This window comes from Vulpes vulpes, chromosome 8 (genome assembly GCF_048418805.1).
Source record: "Vulpes vulpes isolate BD-2025 chromosome 8, VulVul3, whole genome shotgun sequence".
NCBI lineage: Eukaryota > Metazoa > Chordata > Mammalia > Carnivora > Canidae > Vulpes > Vulpes vulpes.
The window spans coordinates 51,087,926-51,107,754 of record NC_132787.1 but is presented as its reverse complement, the minus strand read 5'-3'; the positions used below and the strand labels follow the sequence as shown (position 1 = coordinate 51,107,754).

At 56.2% G+C, this 19,829-nt stretch overlaps 1 protein-coding gene across 10 annotated transcripts in view; it reads right to left on the bottom strand.

Annotated features, from left to right (window-relative positions):
* Positions 1–19,829, bottom strand: part of RORC (RAR related orphan receptor C) — a 27,774-nt gene extending 7,945 nt beyond the window's left edge. Inside the window, exons 1-12 of one of the 10 annotated variants that reach the window (XM_072766550.1) lie at positions 19,723–19,826; positions 17,664–17,693; positions 14,930–15,089; positions 10,485–10,544; positions 6,786–6,871; positions 6,327–6,468; positions 4,658–5,170; positions 4,331–4,452; positions 3,082–3,214; positions 2,828–2,935; positions 2,552–2,662; positions 1,144–1,253 (exon numbers count right to left, since the gene is read on the bottom strand). In XM_072766550.1, the coding sequence (XP_072622651.1) occupies positions 1,144–1,253; positions 2,552–2,662; positions 2,828–2,935; positions 3,082–3,214; positions 4,331–4,452; positions 4,658–5,170; positions 6,327–6,468; positions 6,786–6,871; positions 10,485–10,544; positions 14,930–14,936 (1,392 nt within the window). In that variant the 5' untranslated portion in view covers positions 14,937–15,089; positions 17,664–17,693; positions 19,723–19,826. Of the gene's footprint in view, positions 1–1,143; positions 1,254–2,551; positions 2,663–2,827; positions 2,936–3,081; positions 3,215–4,330; positions 4,453–4,657; positions 5,171–5,973; positions 6,181–6,326; positions 6,469–6,785; positions 6,872–10,484; positions 10,821–11,449; positions 11,565–14,929; positions 15,090–17,663; positions 17,694–19,722 lie in introns of those variants that run through there. The other 9 variants (XM_072766552.1, XM_025983054.2, XM_025983051.2 and 6 more) reach the window with 9 other exon arrangements.

Genomic DNA, 19,829 nt, shown 5'->3' with positions numbered 1-19,829 from the left:
CTTTCTCTATCCTCGGCACCTAGCACTCACTGTGCCCGGCACATAGCAAGGGCCCATTGCTTGAACGATTGTATAAATGGTTCCTTGATGCTGGTTCCAAATTAAATTGTCTAAATAATAGGTCTGATGACATCATTTCTCTAGCCTTCAGAGCTCTTCATTGCCTGGAAGTAAAGCCTTCACTCTTTAAGATGGCACTGAATGTCCTCTCTGATTTGCTACCTGACCTAATTTCAAGCTGGTCTTCTACTCCTTCCCTGCCCTCATCAATCAATGCCAGCTCCCAATCTTATGCTTTAGTCAAAATGTACCACAAGCTATTCCACATATATGTGCTATTTTGCCTCCTTATTTTTGCTGATTGTTCCCGTGGTCTGGAGTGCCTGCCCCATCCCCATGAATGTCCGTTAAAATCTGACATATTCATGGCCTACGTTAAAGGCTGCCTTCCCTAGGATTGCGTGTATGACCCTCTCCTTTTACCCTGAATTATTTTTAATCCCTTGTTCTTTGCCACCATTAACATTTCCCCAATATCTCTTATCAAAGTAACCTACCAGGAGTGCAGGGATACCGTGGGAGAGCACTGGCATTGAATCTTGCATCTATTACTTACCAATCAGGCAAACTTGGACAAGTCACTTAAGTTTTTTCATCACTAAAGAGAGATTTTAATACCTGTCCTATTGATTGAGTTATCCTGAGGATGACAGCATGTCTGTCACCTTGTTAATGGTATGACTACCGTATCTAATACCGTATACCACCTTGTATTAGAGTTACTGGGACATGGGCCTCTTCTTCGTACCACACTAAAGACCCTGGGTGGGGGCAAGGACCACCTCTCTGTATCTTTCTGTTCCATGGTGCCTTGTACAAAGAGATGCTGAGTGAGCATTGGCTCTATTAAAGCCAGATTATTTCCGGGTGGGGCTTCCTCCCGATTCCAGATTCTCCTAACTTTCAATCTGGAAGTTCCACATGGAGGTGACGGCCCGGCCCATCCCCTTACTCCCCATTCTGCCACGAGCCCTCTAGCACGATGTGGGGCTCAAGTACTTCCTCCTCTGTGCCCTCAGAGCCCCAGTGTCCCAGCTGAGGTGAAGGGCCTGACCTCTTCCCCCTCAGGGACTGCCATCCTACCTTTGCCAGGATGCCTTGGCGGTGAGTCCTGTAGAGATGGTGATGAAAAGCCTGCTCCAGGTTGTGCTGTAGCTGTTCTACTTTCCTCTTCTCTTGGAGCCCCGGACGGTCTGGAGGAAGGCGTGGGACCATCACAAGAACAAGAAAGAACATGGACATTAACTTCTCCTGGAAGGGGGAAGGGTGTATCATGTTGGGCATCTGTGCTGGATTGCGGCCTTCTAGGCTGAGTGCGTGTGCATCCTGGTTTGAGCATGAAAAGCTCTGGGGCCTGGGGCTTGGCTAGCTGTCTACAAGGAAAACTGGGGAAAGACTGACTCCAAGTGGCCTTCTCCCTGGTACCCTGATACCTCACATAGTCCATTCAATGCTAGAATTCCATTGTGGGGGAAAAATGAGAGGGATTCCATCCCCTAGCCAAGGATGAGCCCAGAGAGCAGAAGGCCTTGGTGAAGTCTCCTAGGCCAGCACCCGGGCCTCTGCAGCAGTCTGTGGCTAACTTCAAAAGACAAACCACCTTTGGCCCTGACTCCATAAAATAGCCAGAAGTCATCTTTTAAGTCTTTATTTCTAGTTTAGGTCTCTGCAAATTGGCAGAGCCAGACAACAGATTATCTCGATCTGTAAATTCAGGTTAATAGCACTTCTCCAGGGTCTCTGAATATATAGCCTTCCCTGGCTCTGCCCAGCCCACTCCATTCCAGCAGAGTGGGGATCCAGAGTCCTGCCATTATGGTGCACAGTCTCAAAATCAGCTCACACAGAGCCGCGATTCTCGAGCCTGGTGACACATGACAATCACCTGGAGAAGCTGTTAAAAATCCTGGTGCTCTGGCTGTACCCCAGATCAATGACCTCAGAGTCTCTGGGAGTGGAGTCTGGGGAAGAATCACTTTTTATTTTTTTTAAAGATTTTATTTATTCATTCATAGAGACAGAGAGAGAGAGAGAGAGAGAGAGAGAGAGAGAGAGAGGCAGAGACACAGGCAGAGGGAGAAGCAGGCTCCATGCAGGGAGCCCTACATGGGACTCGATCCCAGGTCTCCAGGATCACGTCCTGGGCTGAAGGTGGCGCTAAACCACTGAGCCACCGGGGCTGCCCAAGAATCACTTTTTAAAACTCCCCAGGTGATTCCAGTGTGTGGCCACATTGGACTCGCTGACATGAGCTCATGAGCAAAACTAATTTGTCTCTGGGAGGTGGCCCACTTCCTCTCATCCTCACGGCTCCCTGCCTCCCCACTCTCCAACTCCACCTTGGAGGGTGTTTCCCCTCTCAGGCTCCTCTGAATCTTCTTTCTGCTCTTTAAAGCAATTTCCCAGATTTAACCACATTTGAAGGTCCAGACCCATTTCCATGGCTCCCCTGCCACCTGATTGTTCCTTAGGCAAGCCCAACGACACTCACTGGCATTGATGAGTACCAGGGCCGTGTAGAGAGCAATCTCATCCTCAGAAAAACGCAAGGAACTCAGGGAGCGGGAGAAGTCAAAGATGGAGCTGATGAGCTCGCTGCAGCCTGAGGGAGAGAAAACTAAAGGATGAGCAAGGTGGGTGAGGCCACTCGCCCTCTAGGTGTTTGGAGTACAGGGGGGATCTGCCCTGAAAAGAGGGTGCCTGGTCTTGAAGCTTTAGATGGGCTTGCCATCCAACTCCCGCCTCTCTCATTCCCTCTGCCCCTCACCCAAGGCTCGGAACAGCTCCATGCCACCGTATTTGCCTTCGAAAAAGACTGTGTGGTTGTCAGCATTGTAAGCCCGGCACATCCGGACCAGAACCACTTCCATTGCTCCTGGGGAGAGAGGGGGACATGCAGGCCAGTGTCATGAAGCCAGGAAGCTCTGCCCCTCCATATCCTGCTTTAAGCCACCTCCATCTGCTCAGCGCCCCCCACCATGCTCTGCCCCCCCTTCAGGCCAGCCCACTCTCCCTGGGCACCTGCTTTGAGAAGCACAATCTGGTCATTCTGGCAGAGCTCCATAAAGCCTGAGAGCCTCTTCGCGAACTCCACCACGTACTGAATGGCCTCTGTGAGGCGGTGGGCACAGCGTTCCCACATCTCCCACATGGACTGCAAAGGAGGAGGGTCCTGTGGTTGCCCCATTTATGACCCTGCCACCCTCCCAAGGCCCCTGGGAGCCCAGGCTGAGGTTCAGAACTCTCACACTCTCCTCTCTGGCTATTTAGCCTGTCCTAGCACAGATGTACACTTGGGTCGCACTCACCGAGCACCCACCAGCCGTGGGCACTCAGCCGTCATGGTGAAATAAAAAAACATCTGAGATGCAGCTTTGCCTCAAAGAGCTTGCATTCTGTTGAAGTGACAAGGACACACTGACCCCTCTCCCCGAAAAGACCTACCTAAAGGTCTTAATAACGTAGAGTGACAAAAATTCCGTGCCAAGTGGGTGTTTTTTAGAACAGGTGGTCTTGTTAAGAGTATGATGAAAAAGAGCATAAACCTTGGAGCCCTGTGGATCTGAACGTGCCTGTGGCTGCACTACTTTGTGACCTAGAGTAAGTCTGTTAACTTCTCTGAGCTCCGTTTCCCAGTCTGTTAAAAACAGAAATAAATGCCAACCTCACAGGTTGCCATTGGAAGGGTAGAGGATGATCTCTGTGATGCATTTAGCACAGTGCCCGGCAGAGAAGGGGTGCTTGACAAACGGTAATCAGCGTTCTGACTACTGCTATCGTTGAGAGGGTATGGGGGGATCCCTGGGTGGCGCAGCGGTTTGGCGCCTGCCTTTGGCCCAGGGCGCGATCCTGGAGACCCGGGATCGAATCCCACGTTGGGCTCCCGGTGCATGGAGCCTGCTTCTCCCTCTGCCTATGTCTCTGCCTCTCTCTCTCTCTCTCTCTCTGTGACTATCATAAATAAGTAAAAATTAAAAAAAAAAAAAGAGAGGGTACAGGGAAGGGGAGTATACCAAGGGCTGCACACACCAAGGTCTGGGTGCTGGAGGAGGTAGGATGAAGGCCAGACAAAACGTTAATAGGCAGGGGCCAAGGACAACCCCTCATCCATCTGCTAGGGTGTAGACACACACACACACACACACACACACGCACGCACACACACCCTATATTTAAAAGTGGGGACACACTCGTGTCTATCTGTGATGGACATGCAGATAGCCACCTCTGCACTCCCCTGCGCCCTTCCCACATGGTCTCCTGGCCTCACCTTCCTCTGGTAGCTGGCCACCTCCTCCCGGGAGAAGATGTTAGGGCGCTGCCGTAGCAGGTCCTCCAGCCGCAACTGACACGTCTCTCGGTAGGACTTACAAACATTCTGTACCAGGTGCTCTGGGGCCAGAGGAGGAAGGGCATGGGCTCCATCTCAGCCAGCTGCTACCCTATGCATGCTGAGGGCCCTCCTCAGCCTGGCCTACCCTCGCTCTGCCTCCCCTCCTTGGCCCCTCAGCACCCTTAGCCTCATGTTTAGTGTACACAGGATGCTGACTGGGGCCCCCCTCATCATCCCTACCCTCCCTGTTGCCCAGCTGCTCACCAGTCTCCATCAGGGAGGCATAGGATGCCTCCAAGGCGCTGTGGGAACTGGGGCTACAGTAGGTGTCTGGGCCCCATCCTGGCTCCTCCAGCCCAGGAGGCCTGGCGTCTTCAAAGTGAAGTGCGCATCTTTCCAGGCTCAGCTGGCTGCCTGTGCCGTAGAAGCCCCCGCTGGCCTCAGCCTTACCCCGCTGGGGGCTGTATTCCAGGTGGTATGAGGCCCTGTCGGGCCCAGCCTTGGCCAGGCTGCTGGGGTAGGAGGACCCAGAGCCTGGGGCTCTCAGGAGGCCAGGGGGGCAGGCCGCGGCCTCGGGTAGGTCAGGTGATGAGCCCAGGGGCAGCTGCCCATCTGGGAGCCCTATGGGGCAGGCGAGGGGGTCAGCTCCCTGGCCCCCCGCTGGTGGGGTCTTGGCCACCTGTCCTCGCTGCTGCTGTTGCTGCCGCTGCAGCTGTTTCTGCACCTCGGCGTGCAGGCTGTCCCTCTGCTTCTTGGACATGCGGCCGAACTTGACAGCTGAAAGAGGTGGGGATCAGGAGTTTTCAAGGCAGGAGCGCAGGGGACAGGGCAGCATCGACAGGCATTTTGATCATTACAGAATTCATTTGCTGTTCCCTGAATAGCTGGTTCCGAGCAGAGCTTCTCCAGTGTGGCATAATAACTTCCCTCAGGGACCCCCACTTTTGCTCGACACCCCTCCCACCTCCTGCAGGTGTTTGCTGCAGGGTTGGTCCAGCCCAGGCATTTCCGTCTCCCAAGCAAACTCTCCCAGCTGGAAACCAGCTTCTGCCAGGAGCAGAATTCAAGCAGTAAGTCTGGACTGAGGACTGTGGCCTCCTGATTTTGGGGCTGGGGGGTGGTCGAGTCAGTGGTGGGGGGGCTCGAGCTGTATTGGGGTCACCTCGCCCTCTAGGAGGGTCGGAGGAAGAGGAGAGCTGAGAACACAGGTCTCCCTGTGGTCAGGCCTGCAGGCTCCCTGGTGACCTAGATACTCACCACAGCCCAACCCAGGCTCCGCGGCTTGTTTCTGAACATCCTCTTCTGCTCTTTCTTTCCTGCCTTTTCACTCCCCCCACCCCTCCCAGGTGTGGGGGTACAGCCCCTCGCCCCGCCTGCCCCTTTGCACCCCTGCGTGTTTCCTTTCACTTTGTTATTTTGGGCGCTGAAAAGTGCTGACAGCCTCTTTCTGGCTCCTCATCACCTCATGCCTCCCCCAGCCCCGCCCTGGGCTCCCTCTGTGGTGGTGATGGGGGGCTTCGTGGAGGCAGAGGGCGAGGACCCAGGAGAGAGGCACTAGGAACAGCAGCCGCCCTCCCTACCCTCATGCCTTCCAGGTGGTTCTCGGGCTGATTCTGGCTCCGTTCCTAGCCACTGTGTCATGTTGTAGCACGGGGATAGGAGATCAGGAAGATGGAGCTGGTTTTGGAGCCATGGAGCAGGAGGCACGATGTGGACGCTGGATGGTGTGTGGGCCACAGGCAAAGGGGGTGAGGAGAATCCATCCCAGAAAGAAGAAGATGAGGAGTCTGGGATGTTGGGGAAAGGAGGGCGGGGGACCACAAAGACCTCTGGTGCTTGGCCAGCCCGTGCCCCACAGAAGGACGTGTCTACAGGGTGATGTCTGCCCTGGAGACTCCAGAGAGACCCCCAGGGGCTGCCTGTGTGGCCTCACCATCTCGGGACATGCCCAGGGCCAGGCATTTCTGCAGGCGGCAGTGTTGACATCGGTTTCGGCTGGTGCGGTCGATGGGGCAGTTCTGCTGGCGGGTGCAGGAGTAGACCACGTTACACTGCTGGCTCCGGCGGAAGAAACCCTGGGGGAGGCAGGCAGAGACCTGGGCTGCAGTCCTGGCCAGGCCCAGTTCCGTCCCCAGTGCTCCCTGCCCAGGCTCTGGCCCTAGCTTCCCCAGGTCCGACAACCAGTTTTCTCTCCTCCCCTTTCTTAGCACGATTACATTTTGCCAGGCAATCATGTCCCCAGGTTAAGACAGGCCCTCCTATGTAGGGCACTCTTAAGCTGCTCCCTAGCCGCCTCAGGAGACTGTCCCTGGAGTCAGAGCAGAGGCCACAGAGCCCCCTCTCCTCATGCTGGAAGATACTCGGTTGTGCGTGCATGTGTGCACAGGCTCACCTTGCATCCCTCACAGGTGATCACCCCGTAGTGGATCCCAGATGACTTGTCTCCACAGATTTTGCAAGGAATCACTTCGATTTGCGCTGGAAGAGAGAAAGAACAGGAGTCATCCCAGGAACCTTACCTGCCTCGGCCCCCATGTCCTGGGCTGTAGACACAGGGACATGGTGGGACTTGGTGCTTCCCCCACCCCACTCAGGGTTGTTCTTCCCCTCTTGCAAAATGGAAGAAGTGAAGTGCTGAATGCTGCTCAGCCAGGGGTCCAAGGAGGCTGCTTTTGGGTTTCACAGGGTAGCCAGGAGCTGTGTCAGCTCTGCAGAGGCAGATGAGGCGGCTGCAGAGAGACCACCTGCTCAGCCCTTTAAGTTGAAAACCTCCAGTTGCCTCCCTTCTGCCTGAGGAGCCAGGAGTTCTTGCTGCTTTACAACACCTGCTTCCCGCCCAAGGGGCTTCCTCTACGCTACCCTCCCCCACCAGGCTCTGCTCCTGAGGGCAGTGGGTGAGGCATGGGGGTGGGGGGATGTGGTGCACCAAGGCAGGAGGCACCTGGGGACTGCCTAGAGATGCCAGCCATCCTCAGCCGGCCTGTGAAGCCTCAGGCACCCGCCAGGCAGGGATCAGGTCCACAGGGTGGGGCCCAGAGAGGGCAGGAGAAGTAAGGTGGAGCCCAGGAGAGCACTCAACAAGCCATGTCTGTCAGATTGTCAGATGCTGGCGATCCAGGGAGAGACCGAACCAGGGCGCCCAGGCCCCTGGCCCTGGCGCGGCGCGTGGGCAGCTCTGTGTGCATCGACACATGAGAGTGTGTATGTTCATGTGTGTACAAGGCCCTCTGGGTCCGGTCGTATGCACAAATCATGAATGTTAGCTTTGGCTGAGGTTAGAGACCATCTCATTCAATTTTTTTCCTTTCCAAGTGAAGGAATAGACAGATGAGGTAAGGTTGTTGGTCCAGATTCATGCAGCTAGTTTGCCCCAGAGAGGGGTTTACATCCTAGCTCCCTTGCTTTCCATCATGCTGTTCAGTGTACACAGCTTTGGGGGTACATACATCAGTGGGCATGTTAAGGCATGCGTACACATGGAAGGCCATGTGACTGTGAGTCAGTGGGCACATTTGCCTGAGCCAGCAGGCACGCCTGGCTGTTCGTGTGTTCGTGTTTGCTCATTGGCCAGTAGGATGCCTGCTGCCCACTGAGCTCACTGTGGCCTCCCAGGGCTCCAGATTCTCCTCTACTTTCCCTGTCCCTGTCAATGCCCCTGAACCTCTGAGGTTCAGGGACCAGCGTTTGGCCCCTTCCCAGCTCAACTTTGAAGGGGAGTGGGGATTCCCACTGTGTTGGAGGTCTTCACCCATCCCAAGGGGGTAGGGGGTCTCTTCTCTGCCATTGGGGCCCCGTGGCCTCCCCTTTGAGCGGGGAGGCTGGGGTGGAGTGGGCCAGAAAGGTGGTCTAGGAATATAGCCCTGACTAGGTCTGACGTGCCCCCATCCATGTCCCACCCTGAGGGCCTATAGGGCAGGCCTGTGTTCCCATGAGTGCATGGCCCATGCCTGGCCCAGGCCTGGACTGTGGTCATCTGGAGGGCCTTCTGATGGGAGGTGGGGAGAGGGACTTGCCCACCACCCTCTGAAATTTCATTTCTCTCCTCTTGAAACTGTTGTCCCCTCAAGCTGGCTTTGAGCTGACCCAGTGTAAGCAGCTGCCTCCTCATGGGGGACAGGGCCCATGGGTATCTGAAACTCTTCCATGAGGAGTCCGTTCTCTCCCCTGTCCCAACCCTCACTTGCCTGCCCAGCACCCACCCAGGAGGCTGTGATCATTGGGGACAGATGGCAAGTGAGCCTTTCAGATCCTTTCCAGTAAATGAGCAGATTGGAATGCATGGAAGGGATGAGAGAACAAGAGGGGATTGGTAGCTGGAAATGAGGCAGAAAATTTGGAGGCACCTGCATGTCAAGTCATTTAGATTCCCTAGGCCTAGGATCCCTTGTCAGTGACATGAGGATAAAAAATAACATTGTTTGTCCATGCAATGTTTGTAGGTAGGACGGTAGGCATGACAATATTACCTGTGGAAAGCACTGTGTTTAAGAGGCAAACTCTATGTGCACCTGTTACCATAGAGCAGAGCTGAAGGTAAAGACACACAGTGGGTACCCGAGGCCCAAAAGAAGCACTTGTGCCCTGTACAGTCTGTGCTTGTCTCCACACCTTCCCCTCCAACAGCTCGAACCTCTCTCCACAGGAACCCTCAGCCCAGAGAGGGGAGAAACCAACGTGGGTCACCCAAAAAAGTAAGCAGAGGGGAGATTAGGCCAAGCCACAGTGGGAACTCGGACTCCAGCCCAGCAGTCAACCACAGGCCTCCCTGCCTCTTCCCTTCTCCCAGAGCCACATCCGTGTGCGTGTATGTGTGTGTGCGCGCGCCAACCACACAGGTGACCCAGACACATGTCTCCCTGACCCACTGCTGGTCCCAGCCTGAGGAACCTTACAATGCTGTAACCAAGACCTTGCTCTTCTCATGGGATGATGTGGCCAGCCTTGGACCCCCCTCACAAATACCTGTGCTTGTTGGGGGGGGGGGCGCTGACGTTTGGACCCCAGCCACCAGTCCAGCCACCTTTCAGTGTTCCCTAACCATAGTCCCAAGACAGAGGTACACAGGTGAGACAGAAACAGAGTCAGACGTTCTGAGGTAGGAGTGCCAGACACTGTAGCCTCCGAGCTAAAGAGACCAAGATGTTTGGCAGACAACAGAGACTTAGACCCCAAGATAGAGAGACAGGTGCAGAAACACAGGAAAACCCACAGTGATGTCCCAGCGCCAACGCCCTGCCCCTGGCCCTGTCTGCAGCATCAGGCCCTCAGCTCCCACTGCTACCTCCTTCCCCTGCCACCTGTACCCCTTTCAATGCCATCTGCCTGAAACCTCAAAGAGAAAGTACCGGTGTACATGAGTGTGACTGTGGAGGCGGGGAGGGGAGAGAACGGGAAGGGCTGGCAGAGGTGGCAGTGGGGTGAGCAGGAGCTGAAAAACACCTCGGATCCCTCACCTTCAACCTACCCCTAAGCTCCTGCCTGAAGCTGCAGGTGATGGGAACCCAGATTGGGGAGGGGGAGCTGAGTAATCACAGGATTACTCAAACTGTTGCCCTGGAGCCTGGCCTGCCAGGAACTTACCATCTAAGGGCCTGACAGTGCCAGGAACTCAACCAAGCAAAGGTCAGGCCCTTCTAGGCCAGCCCCTGTGGCCCCCCGCTGCTTCAGGAAGGGCTTTGTACCTAGCTGCTGCTCTCTCCAGGCCCATCAAAGGAAATCCTCCCAGGAGACAGGAGTGCCTATGTGCTTTGAAAGCTCCCAAGGCATCTAATGACTGCAGGGCTCTAGCACTTTGCATTTCAAACAAGATCAGCCAAGGGGCTTGTGGAAATTTTGTGAGCTGGTCCCTCCTCAGGTCTGAGGGCCCAGATTCTGCATTTGGACGAACTCCAGTTGATGCCCAAGCTTGCTGGTCCTCAGCCTACATTTTTAAGGAGCAAGAGTTTAGTCCCTTGTGACATTTTTGTGCCAGGCGCTGCTCCTCGGGGGTGGGGTTGGCCATCCTTTCCTCAGCCCATTCTTGTGTCTTCTCCTCAGCCTGTGAGACCTCTAAAGCTTCATTATGATACGGTACTGGGAAAAGAAAACGAACCTCTTCTGGATCCTTCAGAGACTTGAAGTATCCTCAGGGAGCTTGTTATGTGCATCTCCTCTGTGTGGAAATACGGGAGAGGCAGAGAGGAGGTGGTCTGCCTTCCCCTCCCTCCAATCCCTCTAACCTCGCCCTTCCCACAGCTGTGAGATTCATTGATAGCGCTCTCTGAATGCATCCAGAACCTGGCCCTGTGCCCCCTTAGGAAGCCAGCCCTGGGCCCCATCCAGGTGCCCTATACCTCAGAGAGGAAGTGGTAGGAGCAAAGGAGGGGCTCTAGCCTAGGGGGTCTCTCCCCGCAACCCCAGAAACTTCCCTAGCCCTGCTGGAGAGTGGATGGAGTCAGAGGAGCCAGAGGGTCCTTATCCCCTCCTGGTGCTTTGTCAGCCTCCAGCTGAGCCTGCCTTCTCTTCTCCTTCTCTCTCCTTTTCTCCCATGGTCAGTGAATAAGGGGGGATAGTAATAACAGACGTAAGCCTTGGCTGAATTCTTACTCTGTGCCAGGCTTTGGATATATGTTTCATGAATGATTACGACAACCCTGAGAAGTAGGTATTACTTGTATTGTGCCCATTTTACAGATGAGAAAGTAGTCCAGGAGGGAGTAAGGCGCTCGACTAAGGTTACACAGTCCAAAGTGGCATATCTGGCATTTGAACCCAGGTCTCTGTAACTCGAGAGCCCAGTTCTCCAACTAGTAAGCTATACACCCTGTAAGGATGAGATGCCCAAGTGCATCAAGGAAATGGGATGGGGCCAAGGTTATTGGCTGCAGGGGTAAAGTGTGAAGTGTGGAGGTGGGGTGGGAACAGAATTCAGAGAAGTGTGAGGTGGGGTGGGAACAGAATTCAGAGAAGACACCCCTCCCGCCCCACCCATGGAACTAAAGCCAGGACTCATATCCAGTGTAAAGACCCACAGACACATGGTTCCCTCTGTCCCGGGTCTTCTTCTGTGGTGCCCACCTCCTCCTGCCTCTACTCAGGTCTTGGGGCAGGCTTCCAAGGCCAAGGTAGAACAGCCCTCCTCACCCAACTGAGCTCCTTTGGGAGTGTGGACTGGCTTTCACACATCTTAGTAGGCCTCTGCAGAAATGAATGGGTGAATGGGAAAGAGGGATGCATCTCTTTTCTTAGCTTGGCTCCCCCCACCCCCACCTGCACAGAGACCACAGCTCTGGCCAGGGGTCCCCTGTGTACCCCAGCCTGTCAACAGCCTCCCTCCTTTCTTAGCTCTCCTTCCCGCAGCTTCTGCAAAGCTGGAAACCACGTGGTGGGTGGCAGCCCAGGGGAGCAGGAGGGGGAGGACTGGGGGTGGAGTGCCAGGAGAGGAGCAGTTCTCTACCTGGTGAACACTCCTCCCAAGTCAGGGCAAGGATGTTTTGCTGATACACCCAGATCCTAGGGCTGAGAAAGTATTGACGCTAAAACTCAGGTGGGCGAGGGAGAGTCTGGGGTTCTGAAAAGCCACCAAAGACAGCCAGCCACCTGAAACCCCTCCTGGTGCCCCCGCCACCCCCGCAGTCTGGGACGGGAGAAAGGAGGGGAAACAAAAGAATTGAGTGAAAACAACCGGTGAATGGTGGGGAGGGGATGAATCACCAGGAGGAAGCTCTGAGGAGTGGGAGCCCCAAGTCACAGTCAGTGGCTTCCCTGCCTCCAGGGTTGGGTCTCCTTTTCCAGAAGGGTCTGCCATCCTGGGAGATGCAGAACCCAGGGACACTGGCTCTGGGTCTGAGGCCCTGCCCTGTAACTGTCCCTCCCCTCAAATAGACATGCCCATCTGTTCTGAGCCCAGAGTCCCAGGACAGCACTGCAGGCGCAGGAGGAGTAGAGATTAGATCTCAGAAAGGACTAGCCAGGGAGGATAAGAGGAGACCCCAGGGCTGCCTTCCTTACAGGGCTCTCAGCGTGGGAAAGTCCCTGTTCCCTGTTTGAGTCAGGGGCAGAGGCAGGGGAGGGGAGGGAGCCCCTGGGAGGGTGGAACCCAACGCCCAGGCTTCCCTGTGCTGGGACAGGCTGGGATGCTCCAGCTTCTAGTACCTTAGGCTGGGAGGTGGAGGGGGGTGGTTCCTGTTAGGAATGGGAGGAGGGGGAAAGGCATAGGTTTCAGGGTGGTGCAAGGAAGGAGGGGGTCCTTTGTAAAGGCTTCAGGTGGCCCTGGGCTCTCAGGATGAGAGCTGTGGCACCTGGGGGACCCGGACTTCTTCCTGGCCCACCACTTCTCATTATCATGAGCAGCCTTGGAAAGACCAGGGCACAGCAAAGACAGGCATGGGACCTCACACCTGCCCGCCCCCCCCCCCCTTCCCCCTACCTCACCATCCATACCCAGAGCTGGAGCCTCACACCTCTTGGCTCCACACTGGCCGTGTCCTTAGAGAGAGATGACTAGGGCCGCCGTCTCTCTGGCTGGCTGGGAGTCTGTTTGGCTAATGGACATTTCCTCTTTACTTAGCAGCAGGTCACCATGGCAGGGAGCTGTGCCATCCTTTCAGAACCCCCATGAACTCCCACTCTCTGACTTCCTACCCTCGATCAGTACTCAGTACGCGGCGCCCCCCTCCCCTCTACTGCCTAGCCCCCTCCCTCCAAAACCTCTGTGTCTCTATGCCTCTCTATCTTCGGTGCTCCAGCTCTGTCTCGGGCTTCATCATGTTTGGGTGGTATTTCCTGGTATTTCTCCATTTATAGCCCATCGGGACATCATTCTTTCCCCAAGTATTTCATAAATCTGTCCTTTGGGTTTGACCTCTACACCTCTTTATTTCCTGGTCTGTTTCTGCTCCTTGTGTGTCTGCCCCTTGGTCTCTGGGGTGTCACAGTCCCCAGCCCCTGGTGTACGGGCTCTCCCTGGCTATGGTCAGAGGGCGTGGAGGTGGCTAGGACTCACTGGGTATGTGTTGGGGGGGAGGGAGCCAGGTAAGCTGGGACTGTGAGATACTGAGAGATGTCTAAGCAAGAAGGACCAGTGGCATCTACCCCCACATAGAAGGGCCCTCTCTCCTACTACCAGCCTGGATGGAGCTGTTGGAGGGATATCATATAGAGCTGCCTAGTGGCTTCCTCATTCAGGAGGGACTCCTGCTCTCCTGCCAACCTCCGAAGCATGCTCAATCCTTGCTTGCCAGGGTGGATTTGCTGACTGGGGGGCATTTCTGGGAAGACTGGTCTCTTAACATTTGAAGCTGGAAGGAAACGGAAGCTCCAAAAGGCCTCTCTTCCTGTGGAAGTCTTTGGCTCTTCTCTTTACCCCTCCTGGCCCACCGCAGCTCATATACCTGCTCTGGGATCTCTGTCCCAAGCTCGCTCTTTTCTATGGCCTCTTCTCCAACTGTCCTGGGAGAGTTGAAACACCTTCACTAGCTTTGGGAAGCTCACCTCGGGGACCAGAGCTCTCACCTTGGTCTTGGGTCCTCAGAACTGGGAGCCTCTCCAAAGCTGGTTTTGTTTTTAAGTTCAGCTCTCTTGTTTCGCTGATGAGGAGACCAGGGCCCAGTGACTTGCCTAAGGCTACGTGGCCAGTCAGTAACAGAGTTGGCACCAGAACCTGGTCTCTAGACTCTCAGCCTATGGGTCTTTCCAGGACCCAATATGGCCTCCCTTCTGTGGTTTGTGGGAAGACCCCAGGTTGAGGCTGGGGCTGCCTCAGGCCTCAGGCCACAGGGACGTGGGCTTCCTATTCCTCATTTGCTCTCTGCTCCGAGAGCTTCTCTAGCTTTCCTTACATGCACACAAGGATTGTCTGATTTACCCAGCCTTGCTCTGCTAGGAGGCATGGGGGCCCCAGACATCTACCCACTAGCTGTTGGCCCACAGCTCCACTCCAGGAAGGGGCTGAAGCCAAAGGCTTTCTGCTCCCGTCTCCCCTGCCATATCCATCTCATTGAATGGGTGACTGAACCTGGGGACACACACAGACACACAGACTTCTAACCCTCTCCACCTGACAATCTGGCTTTCCCCTCCCTGTCCTGTAGCTTCGGGGTACAGTCACCCCTCTGGCTCCTCTCTCACCCACTTTGGGACAGGCTGGAGGCACTAGGGGTGGGTGGGACGCTGCAGGGGGAGTCGGGACGGTGCCTGTCAGTTACCAGCCTCCCTCTGCTGCGGCTGTGTGACCTGGGGTGAAGCGCTGGTCGCACTGGGGCTCAGTCCTTGTTAGACGAAAGGCAGAGCACCTCGGCTACTCCTGCAGCTCCTCTCCAGCACTCCTGACAGAGGCATCTTCCACAGCCCCCATCTCCCCCTGCTCTGAGAAAACTGCCTAGGGAGCAAGCCTCCAGCGACTGCACCCATCCCAACAGACCTTGGCCTGGACTGGGACACACCCTGCCAGGAGGAAAGAGCACTCAGCGTTGCTCACACTGTTCAGTTCCAGAGGCCCAGGCCTGACACTGGCATCCCATCCAGGCTTCCCGGTTCCCAGGTGGCCCATTCACTTACTTCTCATGACTGGGCCTCAGGCTTCACAGCCCCAGCTCTCTGTCCTCAGCCAGGGGTGGTCCGGGGCGGGGGCACAGATGGCAGCTGGGTTGGGGGTGAGGCCCTTTCTGTGGAGCTCCAGCCCGCAGCTCTGCACCCAGCTCTCTCCAGTTCTTCTGGGCTGGGGTGGGGGGGGTTTAAGCCACACCACACAGGTGGCCGAGTGACAACCCCCCCACTGCATCCCCACCCCCTCTGGGGTGCAGCAAGTAGGATGACAGGCTCCCCACGTGGCCAATCTGGGCCTGGGGCAGTGTGTGAGGGGTGGGGCAGCCATTGCAGGGGGGCGTTGGAAACTTCCAAAACCACATGCGACAGCCACGCGTGGTAAGAGCTGTTTCCACCCGCCAGAGGTAGTTCTGGCTGGGGAACCAGAGTGGAGCTCACAGGAGCCTGGCCATGTTCTCACTCCCCCTCCCACCGAGGACCTGAACCTGACCCTCTGCCAGGTGACTGACTGCAGGGACAGGGATGTTTCTGGAGGTAAGTCACAGGATGTCTGCCCTGGGGGCAGTGGCTGTGCCACCTGAGACCCTGTGGACTGCCAACAGCTGCCCAGTGGGGTGTAGTCTGGGAGGCTGCCCACCGTGCTTCTGCCCTCCCTACAGACGTGGTGTATGCCTCAGGCCAGGGAACAAATGATAATAGCAGTAGGAATCATCATCAGACAAATACCCACTGACTGCAAGAAGGGTTAGTCTGTCAGACATTTCCTCAAGAGCAAAACTACTGAAATCAGAATGCAGATGATGATGATAATGACAATGATGATGATGGTGGTGGTGGTGGTGATAATAATAATGTTTACTTTGTGCCAGAAACACTTCTTATGGTTTTATGTGGATTATCTAATACTCACAAAATACTTTATGGGGTAGGTACCATTATTCCCATTTCAAAGATGAAGAGAGTGAGAGACATGGAGAGGTTAAATTACTTGCCCAAGGTCACACATAGCTGTGTGTGGTGGGTTTAGGATTTGAATTCAGACAGTCTGGCCCCAAATCCCACCTAAGGAAGGGGAGGGTTTCTCTGGTTCACATCTGCTCTTGACGGTATCTTAGCTTGGGAGGTCTTCTGGCATGTGAGTCTACAGTTTCTTGGCCTGGGGGTCCTTCTGAGGGGCTGTCTCAGCCTCTTATCTGCTCCATGGGCTCCCTCAGTCTGGGGGTTCCCTCTTCGGGGCCCTCCAGTAGCTAGGCCCTCTCTTGGTCTGGGGGTCCCTCCTGAGTTCCTCCCTTCTTGGGGTTGTCTCAGTTTGGAACCTGTTTTTCTGAGCATCCCAGCCTGGGGGAGTTAGTCCCTCCCAGATTCTCTGCACCAAACTTCCTAAGAGGTCTCTGATCTTGCCAGGCCTTGAGCAGCTCCTTGGTCTGCTACAGGCCTTTCCCACTGGCCTGCCTCTGGCACGCAGGACCTGGCAGTGGACTGGGGGAGGGGCTGTCACCCCGGTTCCTCACAGAACATCCTGGGATGAGGTGGGGCATGGTTGCATGGGACCGGTGGGCTGGGAAGGGGGAAAGGGGTGTAGCCTTGGCCATGGTTTCCCCCTTCTCCCCCCCACCCACATATGGTCCCTGGCTCCCATCCCCCAGCTCACGAGCCCGAGCACGTCACTCCTTGACCTGCTTTCCTCACAGGGCCCTGCTCAGCATTTCCGTGGGGCCCTGTGGCTAGGGGCAGGCGAGGCACTGATCAGGATTATGCTGAGCAAAGCAACCTTCCAGCCAGGAGGATGAAACATCCTGGATGGCCCCCCAGCTCCTGTCTGCCCGGCCTAGGGACCAGGGGATGCTGTTGCCTCCGAGATTTCTCCGCTTAGAACAGGGAGGCTCTAAGCAATCTTGGAAGCCAGAGCAGGGTCAGTGAGCTCTCAGAAGGAACTGGGAGGTAACCCAAGGGAAGGCCATGGAGAAATGCAGGTGGTCTCTCTTGCCCCAGAATGGTCCTCACTGATTCAGGGACATATGCTTCTGGAGGCCTTCCCCCAGAGCACCCTCAGGCCGCTAAGGGCATGCATGGCCCTGATGTGATAGAAGCTTTGGGACTGAGGTGGAGTGGCTGCATTTTCTGGGAGAGTAGCTTCTCCCACAAACCAGGGGGGTGGGTAGATCTGATGTGCTGAGAGGTCCACAGGAGGATGCATATTTGCCAGTATCTGTTGGGAAGTCCTTCCTGAGCTCTAGCCTCCTTCCCACATGCTGTAGCCTCAGTCTTTCAGGGCTTGGAGTGTTCCTGTGTGTCATGTTTCCTACAGAGGTGAAAGCTTTCCTGCTCTCCAGCTCTGCACAGCTTGGCTTGTTCACACTTCAGGATGTGTTAACCACCAAGACGAACACCAAATGTGGCTCAGCTGCCACAAAGCCTAGTGGTGCAGGCTCTCTGAGTCCCTGAGGCTGCCCCTGTCTCTCTCCTCCCTGCTGCCAGCTCCTGTGCCTCCGTCCAGCACCCTCCTCTCTTTCTCCCGCCCATCCCTTTCCTAATTCTCCTCTCCTGGTGTCTCCCTCTCTGCAGGCAGGCTTCCTCCTCCTCTCCTATAGCCCTGATCTTGAGGTTTCTTCATCCCTTCCCCTCTGGGCTCCCCATCTTCCTTGCTTCCCTCAGTGCCACCTCTGCACATGTCCCCTGGAGCCCCCTGACTTCTAAGCTGTCTCTCCACACCCAGCGCCAGGTGCTGCCCCAATCTTCTACTCACAGGTGTGGGTCTTCTTGGCAGCCAGCAGCTCTGGAAAGAGAAGAGAGCAGTTGGGGCCAAAAATTGAAGATGGTGGGCCCTGGGAGACACCCTCCACCCTGTCATAGGCCCTATCCTACCCTACTCCTTCCTCCAGAACCTGGTGTCTGAGCAGAAGGCGAGACCATCTGCCACAGCAGCCCTGTCTTCATTCTCTGCCCTGCAGGTCCTCAGAAGCACTAGGCTTCTTACTACCTCCGGCAGTCCCCAAGCTCGTCCTTCCCCGAATGCCCTTTCCTGACACCCTGCTCAGGGTAAAGCCAACTTGCCCTTGTCCCTCGAGCTTCCGACTGCAGAAGCTGCATGCCCCCCCCCCCCTCGGCCTCGTGCTGACACTCAGCACCGGGTGTTTGCTTTCCCGACACTAGAGCCATGTTGTCCCGTAACTGCTATCATTGTGTCATGATTCACAACGTGGGGCTCTCCTGCTAGCTGGGAAGCCGCCTGCCCTATTGATTGTGTAACTCCCAGAGCCATCCATAGGGGCTGGCTCATTAGAGATGCACCACAAACATTCTGCGCCACTTACATCCTTGTGGGACTTAAGTCTCTTGTTTGTTTATTAGTGCCCCAAAGCACCTGGGACTGCCAGAGGTGTGCAGGTTGAGAGTAAGGGGGTGAGGCTGCCTGGAGGCAGAGGAGGGAGAGCTGTGAGCATAGACCCCACTCTGCCTTCCCGCTGCTCCCCTGGCTCACCAGCCTGCGGGGGAGGGAACCCCTTCCTACGGCCCAGGTAGAGAGTGGGCAGTAGAGGGCCCAGGTGGGTTGATGTGGGGTGGGCAGGGATGCACATACGTCCGAGGGGCAGTTGCTGAGGGAAAAGCCTCAGCTAAGATGCCATGACAGTGGCGGTGGCAGGCGGGTAAGGTGGGTGGTCATTCATTTATAGCATTTATTGAACACCTACCAAGGGAGCCCCTGGGAAGAGGCTTCCCCTGCCAGACCTTGGTCAGTTTCCTACAACCACGCAGCAGCACCTCATAGAGCACGAGGCCAGCCTTTTGTCCCAGCAAAGCCTGCAGGCCTGCCTTGTGCCCCCTGTAGTCTCCCTAACCTCTGAATCTGCGATGATGATCCCTGCCCCATCCCTGCCTGGAGAAGGAGTGGCTCCACCCGCCCCTCCCACTCCCCCTGATCCTGACCAGCCCCACCCAGCTTCCTCCCTGACGTGGCACCCTCTCTCTGGCCTCCAGCCTTGCCCCTCAGAGCAGTCCTGGGGTAGGGTGCTCCCTGGGCAGCTGCCTTTCGGGGCAGTGGATGTCCTCCTCCACCAGGTGGCTGAGCTGCCGGCACTCTCCTTGGTGCTCATGGCAGACCAAGCATGTGGCTGTGGATCCTGCTCCTGTGAGGGTCTCTGTTAGACCACGGGAGGCCCGAGGACTGCCTGGCCCCTTGCCCCTCACTGTCCCCAGGCTGGTGCCCCGCATTCTCTGCAGAAATGAAACCCCATGCTCCTGGGCCAGTGGGCATGGGCAGCTGACAGGGTGTGGTTCCTTCCTCCCCCACCCCTCTTGCCTGTCACCCCTCAAGACAGGCCAGGTTCCTCCCTGGAAGGAGCAGAAGGTGGAGAGGCCAGCCTTCCAGCCCCTGCTGCCCTCGGCCCACTGACCCAAGGAGGGTCACCACCTCCTCTCAGGGGGCACTCACGCTCCCGAGGGCCTGCCCCACTCTGACCCTTCCTCGCTCTGCTCTTCACACACCCCCTACCGCCCCACACCTGTCTCTTCCCTCTCCACTGCTCCCTGTCTTTCCCCTCCACGTGTTTCCTGCTTCTCCCCCACACTTTCCACCATCTCCTCCTCTGCTGCTGCCTGAGCCCCTCCTCCTGCTTCTCCTTGTTTCCATCAAGACTGGCCTATATCCCCTGCCAACCCATCTCTCTCTTCCTTCTTTGTCTCATCATCGTCCTCCTCCTCCTTCTCCTCCTTGCTTTTTTGACCAGACTCTTTCAATCTCTCTCTCTCCTCTGAACCTCCAGGCAAGTTCTTGCCACCTGCTTGCAGAGCCCTGGGCCTCTTACCCTGCGAGGCTCGGTGCTGTCTCTGTGGGGCCCTGTCCATGGGGCAGCTCCCTGGGTGCCGTCCTTGCTGCCCTGGCTGCCCAGGAGGGCAGGGAGCAGGGCCCAGG